This window comes from Notolepis coatsorum (genome assembly GCF_963971535.1).
Source record: "Notolepis coatsorum genome assembly, chromosome: 18".
Lineage (NCBI taxonomy): Eukaryota > Metazoa > Chordata > Actinopteri > Aulopiformes > Paralepididae > Notolepis > Notolepis coatsorum.
The window spans coordinates 27,967,239-27,978,768 of NC_140182.1; the positions used below are offsets into that span (position 1 = coordinate 27,967,239).

At 42.1% G+C, this 11,530-nt stretch overlaps 1 protein-coding gene across 1 annotated transcript; it reads left to right on the forward strand.

Moving 5' to 3' along the window:
• Nucleotides 1–331: 331 nt before the first annotated feature.
• etfbkmt (electron transfer flavoprotein subunit beta lysine methyltransferase) lies at nt 332–11,530 on the forward strand. Its single transcript, XM_084334599.1, has 4 exons — nt 332–887; nt 4,271–4,401; nt 4,764–4,959; nt 10,286–11,530. Exons 1-4 carry the CDS (start codon nt 592–594, stop codon nt 10,482–10,484), a joined length of 822 nt encoding a protein of 273 aa, XP_084190725.1. The 5' UTR covers nt 332–591; the 3' UTR covers nt 10,485–11,530.

An 11,530-nucleotide genomic window follows, 5' to 3' on the forward strand; every position in this document is an offset into this window, starting at 1 on the left:
CAATACATACAATTGTTAAGAGGATGCAGACCTGAGAAAGACTTTCGTCTTGTTTCCATCAGGGTCCCCCATTTTCAATTCATCATATAATCTCTGGTCTGCATCCCCTTAACAATTGTATGTATTGAGCTGTACTGTACTGTTACTGTACCCATTCTGCAATCTGTTAATAAAGTTTTCAATCAATCAATCAATCCAGTAACACCATTCATCCCGATTCCCGACGCGAGGCGGCAAGAGAGCGGCAGGAACTTCTTGGTGTGGAACCAAGTTTTCTCGACACTTGTGGGGACGGACGGTGTGAAGCCGCCGCACATACGGTACGGTAGTGTTTTTGCATCCGCGTAGAAAATAACCTGACTTGAATATTTACAGCAATCTCTTTTGATAAACCTACACAGTCAAAGTGCAACATTTTGTGACGTTAGCTCAGGCTATCATCACTCGATATGGGTCATCATAATGCTACGTTGCCATCTAACGTCAGCAGCAGGCATCACGTCGTTAGGCCACTTGTGCCTCTGTCCTGCTGTTGAGAAACTACAATAGCTAACGCAGCTAACTGCACACAGCAAGAGTCATCTTTGCACAATGACGAAGTTCGTTGGCGTTTTTAACCCTATACGCATTACTTGCAATGCTATACGTTTCAAAGAATCCATGACAATCGGGAATAGATGCTTTCACAAGGGCCTTGAATCTGATAGTGACGTTAGGAGATTTATTGTAGAAAACACAGAGATAGTTGGAGAGCAGAACCTGACACCAGAGATAAGGCTGAGGTTGTTCACCCCCAACTGTAGATTCTGGCATGAAAGACCCGAACGTTGGCCCTTCTCTGATCCCTTCTGGGCCATCTACTGGCCCGGTGGACAAGCCCTAGCCAGGTAGGAGTTATTCAGGTTGGGGGACCCTGATGTAAACAAGACGAAAGTCTTTTTCTGAATGAAGGAATGAAAACTATTTAACAGATTGCAGAATGGGTACAATACAGTACGGCTCAATACACACAATTGTTAAGGGGATGCAGACCAGGGAAAGACGTTTGTCTTGTTTACATCAGGGTCCCCCATTTTCAATTCATAGTGACATTTATGACATACACAACATACATGACATATGTGGTCTGCATCCCCTTAACAATTGTGTGTATTGAGCCGTACTGTATTGTATTCTGCAATCTGTTAATACAATTTTCAATTAATTATCGCTGCGTTATATGAATGAATGTCACTGGACAACCACAGTACAGTTGGAATGGTTACAGATGAAAACTAGCTCATTCTGGTACATTTACATTGATGTGGAAACTGAAGATGTTGATTAATGTTGATTAATGTGCACTGTCCCTGGGTAAAATAATAAATAAACTTAAACTTAATGTGGCCTGTACTTCAGCCAAAATGTTATGTAACTTTTACTGAAAACTATACTTTAACTCCATTACACTTCAAAGAAAATATTCTGCACTACTCCTCTACCGTTAATTATAACACAAGGACGCCTGCCTGTAGCTCTAGAATGGCTGATATTCCATATATTGCATGTATTCCGTATACAGACATAGAACACTTGTTGAGGGGTTTCACCCCTGTGGCATCTAATTAGTTGCACTCTGTGTGTTTACTCACACAATAATTAAATGATGTGACTGACTGTCAGCTGTTGTCATATAGAATCAAATCCCTTTGAAAGTTCTGGCAGAAAACGTAGATTTAATCCAATTAAAAAAATCTCCACTTTTCCACGAGATTCACACAGACCACATTCTGTGTGCGCGATGGGACGGCAAACACTGCAGCATGAGGATGATGTTAATCACAAACGCGGGGAGGGGTAATTGGGCTTATTGTAAACACTGGCTGCTGTGTTTGTCATCCCGTCGCAGACAAAGAATGTGTTCTGTGTGAATCTCGTGGGAAACGAGATATTTTACTATTTGATTCTATATGACAATAATAATAATTAATTTAATTTATATAGCACTTTTCAATAACCCAAAGACGCTGACAATAAGCAAAACAAATAACAGAGAAACAAGCAACACTATGGATACACAAGACATAAAACCACGAGTAACAAGCAACAAATACAAAAGCCAGTAGGGGAACAATCAGGGAAGTGAGGGAAACCGAGGGGATTGGTTTAGCTCCGAAGGGCTCTGGGATAGAAATGTCCGCCTTGTACATATATATTCTCTGCTTCGAAGTGGTTATGCTTTGCCCCTCTTTTGAAGTGGGTTATGCTTAGAGTTTGGAATCAGGGCTGGCGGTCCATCCGTCGCCCTGCTCTAAAGATAAACTCTAAGCATAACCCACTTCGAAAGAGGGCCAAAGCATAACCACTTCGAAGCAGAGAATATATATGTACAAGGCGGAAGAGCCCTTCGGAGCTAAACCAATCAGAGAGGGTCTTCGCTGTACGCAGGCTAGCCAATCAGAGAGCGTCTTCGCAAACTACGGCTATGAAAAAAGATCACGCGGGAGGGAGGGTGTGTGGGAGGGGCAGGAGACGGAGAGAAAGTAGGGAAGGGGAAAGGGAGGTGGCGTTGTAGGAGGGTGGTTATGGTTATGGGTAGGGAAGGTTGTATGCTTGAGAGAACAGGTAGGTTTTGAGTCTGGATTTAAAGGTGGAGAGTGAGGGAGTGTCTCTGATGGTCTGAGGGAGGGTGTTCCAGAGTCGGGGTGCAGCTCGTGAGAATGCCCGGTCACCAAAACGTTTTAGACAAGAGCTGACTGTCAGTCACAGCAATTCATTATTGGGTGAGTTACTGCACACACAGAGCGACAAATTAGAATGCCTCAGGCATGAATCCCCCCCAACAAATAGCATGGAGTGTTCTGAGTGTTCTATGGCTGTATATGGAATACATGTATACACTGTATGGAATATCAGCCATGCTTTGAAGAAAATGGCGGAAAACTGCATACAAATTATGGAATGATTAGCACACATTAGCATTAGGTCTAGTGTTCTAACATACCTGGTCTAGTATCCTAACTAACACACCTGTCTAGTATCCTAACATACCGGTATGTTATTGAAAGTATGGAACCTTTGCCAGAGAGAAATACCAGGTCATTGTACTCAACGTGCATTTTGCATATAATATCAAACAAGTACACAAAGTACTTTCACATAAGTATAGTTTTGAATGGACTTATTTTTACCAGAGTGTTATTCTATCAAGGATCTGTTCCTCTTTCACCTGATAAATGCTGCCCCCACATGGTCAGCGTTAACATGGTCAGTATTAACGTGATGCTTTTCCAGCTGTCGACAACCAGTGTCGACGTTTATAGGCAAAACTCTGCTTCTGTCTCCAAACTGCATGCACATCTTTTGGAGACCCCATGGCACTGATCCAGGAACAGTCTGAATGAAGCCATATGATGTCCCAACCACCTGTCCCTGCAAGAGCTGTCATGGTCCCTGCAAGAGTCTCCCCAAAGGTTCGCACAGAAATGGAAGCAGAGTTTTGCCTACAGATGATGTTGACACACCAGGTTCTATTGTATTGTTGGGCAACAATTCAATATGATAATTGACCAACTTTCAATGGGATCATATTGTGATGCAATCATAATAGTCAAGATATCATGATACACAGTTCTGTTGTCTAAAGTTTGAAAATGTCATTTTTTGTTTTATGTCACACGCAGTTCAAAGAGATTAACATAAACTGGATTACATAACCTGTAATGTCACATACGTGAGCAGACATCGTGATCTAGGCTCTTCACAAAGGAAGGTACTGGAGACACGGATCATCTTAGAAAAACTTGAATAAGGTACGGAAAATCACTGCGTTTGGACACAACAGTGTCTTCAGAGTAAGATGATGACTATATGGTCCAAGTCTGAGCAGCACCGGAAGGTCCTCATCTGAACAGGTTCAGCAGGTCCTCATCTGAACAGGTTTAGAAGGTCCTCATCTGAACAGGTTCAGCACCGGTCCTCCTCTGAACAGGTTTAGTCCTCATCTGAACAGATTTAGAAGGTCCTCCTCTGAACAGGTTTAGCACCAGTCTTCATCTGAACAGGTTTAGAAGGTCCTCATCTGAACAGGTTTAGAAGGTCCTCATCTGAACAGGTTTAGAAGGTCCTCATCTGAACAGGTTTAGAAGGTCCTCCTCTGAACAGGTTTATCACGTGAACTCTCAAGTCATATAGGCTGTATTGATATTGAGAAAAGGTCCTTGTGATTATGGTGTTATTGGTGTCTTCCATATCGCCCAGCCCTGGTCCATTCCTGTGCCTCTCTCTTCAGGTATCTGCTCGACCAGCCAGGCTTGTCTCGGGGACGGAGGGTTCTGGATCTGGGCTGTGGCTGTGGAGCCTCGGCCATCGCTGCCAGTCTCTCTGGAGCAGCTCATGTTGTAGCCAATGATATTGACCCTGGTAAGACCAACGATATTGACCCTGGTAAGACCAATGATATTGACCCTGGTAAGACCAACGATATTGACCCTGGTAAGACCAATGCTATTGACCCTGGTAAGACCAATGCTATTGACCCTGGTAAGACCAATGATATTGACCCTGGTAAGACCAATGATATTGACCCTGGTAAGACCAACGATATTGACCCTGGTAAGACCAACGATATTGACCCTGATAAGACCAACGACCAAGTGACCTCTAAACACATCAACACCAGTTATTATTATTATAATTGTTATATTATTATCATTATTATTATTATCATATGACCTCCATCAACACCAGTGTTTGATTAACATTCTTCTGTCTGTCTGTTTTAGTTGCAGCCATCGCCGTCCAGATGAACTGTGAGTTAAATGGCCTGGAGGCCCCGGTCTGTGGGACAGAGAATCTGATTGGTTCAGAGCCCCTGGTCTGTGTGACAGAGAATCTGATTGGTTCAGAGCCTGGGGCCTACGACCTCATCCTCCTGGGGGATATGTTCTACGAGGAGGCCCTGGCCGACAGCCTCCACAGGTGAGTAGGAAATTAGCCATGTAGTGTCTGTCTGCCTTAACACTTTCGCGGCCACTGGGATCCGTCTAATCTCACTCTATAAGGCCAGCTTATCATAACAACCTTTCATTGTTTATTGTTGTTGTTTATTGTTTAAAATGATCCCCATTAGCTGTCACCTAAGTGGCGAGCTAGTCTTCCTGGGGTCCACATAGAAAGAACAGAAAACACAAAACATAACAACATGAGATACATATGACAATCACAATTAACAATGATAATCTAAAAACAGTAAAACATTGTAGACATCATTATCTAAAAACATTGTAACATTGTCTAAAAACAGTAAAACATTGTAGACATCATTATCAACATCAGAATATTTTGCTCACATATTTAAGTAGTGCATTCTCAGGTGGTATTTGAAAGACACTTTACTATTCAATTTACTTATGTTCAGTGGGCAGTTATTCCAATGATTGATGGCACGATAAACAACAGTCCTCTTTAAAGCATTTGATTTTGGACGTGGTAACTGACCTAGTAAAATAAGAATGAACCTGACTGCATCTGACAATTTGTTTGTATAAGAAAACAGGTTGAGACGAAAAGACAGTGTTCCTGAAAAATTTAACGGTGTTGAAAACCAGCCTATTTTCTACCGTTAACCATGAGAGTTGCCGGTGCATAGTGATGGTGTTTGTTCTCATGGAACAATGTAAAACTAACCTTGCAGCTCTGTTCTGGGCAGTTTGCAATTTCTTTAGTTGACCTTTGGATGCAGAGGACCATACTGGTGCACAATAATCTAGGTGACATAAAATTAAAGATTTCGCCACCTGTCCCACAATATATGTAGGGAAGGCTATACTTTATATTATATATATATTATTATCTGTCCATTGTCATTGTCAATTGACACTATAAACCGTCCCTTCAATATGCCTTAAATAAAAAAATATTTCATTAATACGTTCCCATATAGCGTCGTGAATATGAACTATATACCGCAATGTTCTGGGGTATTACCTGGAAGGCGATATATAGGACGCTAAGCTAATAACGTTAAATCGAATGGCGTTTCGGTTATACATCGTTTCTGATTATTGATTACCAATAAAGGCATTAGCCTCATTCGCTGACCGGCTGGTCTGCTATCAAAGCAAGGCCCGATCGGCCATCTGCTATCAAAGCAAGGCTCGATCGCCATCTGGTAGATCGTTATGTCCATTGGCTGATGCTATATTCCTTTACTGCATGCTGAATTCAGCGTCCCAAAAAGTATTCCAAGCTACATGCTACAGGCATAGCTTCAGGCTAACAAAAAGTCAAAAAAAAAAAAACACCGGTCTGTAACAGGGAACACTGCATTATCGAGACAGCGCCCCCTACGAGGATCTGGCCGGTAATGCACTTTTATGAATCCCAAGAGTAGGGTAAATCTGCAGTGCTGCTCGGTGACATTGAGTAGGATATTGCAATGGAATAAAAGCCAAAACAACCTTACCACGTTGGGCCTCAAGCGTTGGATCCGAAACACGTGTATATACGTGGTTGGCCACGAATGTGTTAAAGGGACACTTCACCAAAAAACAATGCTGATTCATTTTGCACATAATCTCTTGACTTACTTGACTTTAGCCTTTGCACTCCTTGCGGAACATAGGCCACTGACGATTTCTTTCCATGTTGCATGGTTTTTGGCCTCCCGAACGATAATCTCACACACATCCAAAAACTCTAAACAGTTTTGTCACACATTCATTTAGTTTGAGTTATTAAGAGTTAATGAGTTTAACCTCTTTAGCCCGAGTGGTACGTCAGCGGACCGCAGATGACATCACGTTATAAATCCATGTCTACAGAGTACAGACTATGAATAAAAGTTGCGTTTATTTTTTTCTTCAAATGTAGCCAAGAGTAAAGACCCTAATCCTGTCAAAACAGCAGTCATAGTGTATATTTTCAACAATACGTTTGTTTACCAATAGGTTAAAGTGTTATTAACACATTGTGCGCCATAAATGGCGTAAGTCGTTATTGCCCGCCATGCGTTGAACGCCAACAACGGCGAAAAGCGTTTTTTGGGATCAATATTTCATTTTTTCGCCATGGCATTCATAATTCATCCAGCCTCCCTCCAGACTGCAGAGGCACCCTGTCTGAGATTGCAACGCCTCAATACCGCCGCCTGGTGGATGGTCGGGCGAGTTACACTCATGCTAAACCGGAAGTGGCGATCGGTGCATCGAGGAAATTCCTCCGGCAGTAATATCTTGTTACGTGGGTCCAGACAAACACTTGAGTGCATTTGGATCGCTTTCTAAACGCAATAATCGATATGATTTTGGCGTTTATTGCGCCATACAAACCAAACCATACAAACAAAAAATTGATCTAGGAGATTGACGTCAAATAATTGGGATCTTTTTCCTCCAGTCTCATCGGCGAACGGTAAGAGGACACTAACGTTATTTTCAGCCCGATTGTCCATTTCTTTGTTTGCAATCAGTCTGATCAATATATCAACCCATACTAAATAAAGCCGTTACTGACGATCAAGGAATTATAAACGACCCCCCCCCCCCTTTCCTTCACGCATGATGAAGCATAATGTATACCGATCATATACATTTGAATTTTTTAATATAGCGTGTATAGGAAAGAAACGCCAATCGATAATCTATCATATGCGTCAGGGCCTATAACTAGCGTTTTTGGAATTACAGCAGAAAAGCTTAAAAACATACTTATATTCTAGACGGTATTAACACAACAATGTATGAATGAAAAAATATAACGTTCCCACATCCGGAACGATAGATAATCGATGTTGAATGGGCCATAGTAATGCAGATATAGCTATAATATTTAAAAAGTTATAGCCCTGCAAAGAAGGTAAACATCTCCATAGGCTTATAGCGCTGGCAGACTGGGTATAATGATGGGCCCAATGCCCGGCGCCCAATGTGTTAATGAAATATCAGTTTAGGAATTGTATTCAATAGCTAGCGAATTTAGACTGGAAATAAATCCGAGCGGCCATCTTGTTGTAGTCATTATGATGAAAGAAAGACAGGGCTTTCAATGAGCGTTGGAATTTAGAAAAACTACCCTACCCAGCTCAAGCCAGCTACTGTATGAACCTTTTTAATTTCTCTTATTTTTCGGGATTATCTACCACAAAACTGAACGTTATTGGCATAAATTAGAATGCAGTTCCCTTTCTGTGAACGTTTAGCAAAAATCCTCGTTGCAAACCGATTAAAAATGGCGGAGCCATATCCATTATAAGATTTCATTCACGGTTCTTGCTGCACGCCTGGTGATACTAAATCCAAATTGAACTCTGCCATTGGAAAAAGTAGATTTGGCTCAGAAAATAGGGCTAGGGCTTAACAGGTTAAATATGATCACCAGTGATGTCATTGGGGACATTGAATCCTTGTGTTGTGTTGATTACAGCACCATGAAATGATGTAGATTAAACAAATACCAATACCATGTCTTATAGGGACTGCTACCTTATCAATTCATTGGGCTGTAATGAAATGATACAACACAACGGCTAAACTAAATTAATGTGTGCAAAAAGGAGTTTTTAGATGTGTGTGTGTGTGTGTGTGAGATTATGTGCAAAATAAATCAGCATTGTTTTTTGGTGAAGTTAAAGGAGCACTTCACCAAAAAACAATGCTGATTTGGCGGGGGTAGTGTGAGCCTCCCACACGTTACACCTCGCCAATGAGAGTCCGCGCTGGCAGGTGAAAAGATGTGACAGGCTGCCTCCTCGTGTACCGGAGGGGACACGTGATGCAAGGCTTCTATCCTCCCTACAACCGACCAGTGGGGGGCATATGCGAGCAACGTTCAAGACAGGGGAGGGGAGAATTGGAAACACGAAATTGGGATGGGAGAAAAATAGAAAATGAGAAAGTGGATACAAAAAAAGAAATTCAAGTTTATCTTTTAAACTATTATTTTTTTTATTACATAAACCTATACATCATTATTTTCTGAATTTCAAGACCAATATTAATAATACATGGAAAGATTAATAACACAATTAATATCCAAGACGGCAGATGAAATCCAATATGGCTGGCATAACAATGTTTATTGTCTTTGGTAAATGCTGTGTTAGGTTTTTGTGTATGCTAAGCATAAATAATATACATAATACAAAATGTTAGTAACATGTAGTACCATGTAGTATCCTTTAGTAACAGGTCGTATCCTTTAGTAACATGAAGTACCCTGTAGTACAATTTAATATGTACTACCATTACCAGTACCATGTAATACACTGCAGTACTAAACTGCAATACCATGTTGTACCCTGTACTACCATGGTCATATTCTGCTGTATCATATAGTACGCTATACTGCCATGTAGTACTACTGTATATGCTTTATTATAGTCTCACCCATTCATTTTCTATTTGACTGACATACTGTATGAATATAAAGAACCTGACTAACATTTGATTAACACTTGTGCTACAAAATAACAACACAAAATGTCAAGAGTTTGGATACCAAAAACCTTTTTATATACAACAAGCATAAACACTGAAGACATTCGTTATAATTTACATGGTATGCAGAGCAAGCTTCATGGTCCTTCTGATGTAAGCTGCCTGTAAGTAATGTAAACAGTCGGCGTGTGGGTGAGTTGCGTCATTACGCTGTCGGCAACTGAGTGCTAGTGTTGTCCCATTTCATAGTGGAATTCACCCCTCATAGCTCTGCTCTGAAGGGTGACTCCCCATCAAGGGCACTCCAAAACAAGGGGTAGGGCCAAGTGGTAGGGCCAAGGGGAGAAATGGGACGCAGCCTTCGTGATATTGTTTGTCAAACAGTGTCAAACTTGAGTGCATCAATGCATAATAGAATAGACATATTAGCATAGTAGGTAGTAATATAGACATGGTAGATTACTTAGTAGCAAAGTGCGTAATAGTAAAAGACAGTACAAAGGTTAGTAGTTTATTTATTTATTTAAAAAATGTCAGATATTGATTGAAGAAGTGTGTTTATTTTTTATTTTATTTATTTTTGGGCTTTCTGTATTTTTTCACCCATCCCAATTTAGTCCTTATTCCCTTCCTGGTCGTTGCACACATTGCCCCACTGTCTGCCTGGGGAGGGTGTAGAACTACCACATGCCTCCTCCGATACATGTGGAGTCACCAGCCGCTTCTTTTCACCCGACAGCGAGGAGTTTCATAAAGCACTGAGGCTTGCAGTGTGTACGTAGCCTAGAAAGCCCACTCTTTTTCTTCATCAACATCGTCTCATAGGCAAAACTCAAAACTGCTTTCTTTTTCTTGACTTGTGTTCCCAGCTGGCTGGACCGCTGCATCCAGACCCACCACTCGCAGGTTCTGATCGGAGACCCGGGCAGAGCACAGTTTGAGGGACATGACATCAAGAGACTCCTGCGTCCACTGGCCCAGTTCGAGTTGCCTGAGTCAGTAAGGGAAGAGAACTACGGGCTGACCTGCAGTACCGTGTGGCGCTACGGCTACCAGCCTCAAGTCTAAACAGGCTTCCTACAGTACCGTATGGTACCAGCCTCAAGTCTAAACAGGCTTCCTACAGTACTGTATGGTACCAGCCTCGAGTCTAAATGGGCTTCCTACAGTACCGTATGGTACCAGCCTCCAGTCTAAACAGGCTCCCTACAGTACCGTATGGTACCAGCCTCCAGTCTAAACAGGCTTCCTACAGTACCGTATGGTACCAGCCTCAAGTCTAAACAGGCTTCCTACAGTACCGTATGGTGCTACCAGCCTCAAGTCTAAACAGGCTTCCTACAGTACCGTATGGTGCTACCAGCCTCCAGTCTAAACAGGCTTCCTACAGTACCGTATGGTGCTACCAGCCTCAAGTCTAAATGGGCTTCCTACAGTACCGTATGGTGCTACCAGCCTCAAGTCTAAACAGGCTTCCTACAGTACCGTATGGTGCTACCAGCCTCAAGTCTAAACGGGCTTCCTACAGTACCGTATGGTACCAGCCTCCGGTCTAAACAGGCTTCCTACAGTACCGTATGGTACCAGCCTCAAGTCTAAACAGGCTTCCTACAGTACCGTATGGTACCAGCCTCAAGTCTAAACAGGCTTCCTACAGTACCGTATGGTACCAGCCTCCGGTCTAAACAGGCTTCCTACAGTACCGTATGGTGCTACCAGCCTCAAGTCTAAACAGGCTCCCTACAGTACCGTATGGTGCTACCAGCCTCAAGTCTAAACAGGCTTCCTACAGTACCGTATGGTGCTACCAGCCTCAAGTCTAAACAGGCTTCCTACAGTACCGTATGGTGCTACCAGCCTCCAGTCTAAACAGGCTTCCTACAGTACCGTATGGTACCAGCCTCCAGTCTCAGTCTGAGACATGCCTTTAAAAAAAAAAAAAATCACCAGCTTAAAAACGTTTTGTTGTCCATTGGTTTCTAACTTTGTAGTTTGTGTGTCTTTTTTCTTTCCTTTATTCTCAAGTCTTCTACTGTAACAGCTTTATTATAATCACTTTGAAGTTGCCTCTGTGTATGAATGGTGTTCTGTAAATAAAGGTGAGACGGAACGTC

Coding starts and splice junctions, on each gene's coding strand:
- etfbkmt (XM_084334599.1), top strand. CDS start 592: ATGACGAAGTTCGTTGGCGTTTTTAACCCTATACGCATTACTTGCAAT. Junction 888..4,270: donor GGTGGACAAGCCCTAGCCAG/GTAGGAGTTATT, acceptor CTCTCTCTTCAG/GTATCTGCTCGACCAGCCAG. Junction 4,402..4,763: donor AGCCAATGATATTGACCCTG/GTAAGACCAACG, acceptor TGTCTGTTTTAG/TTGCAGCCATCGCCGTCCAG.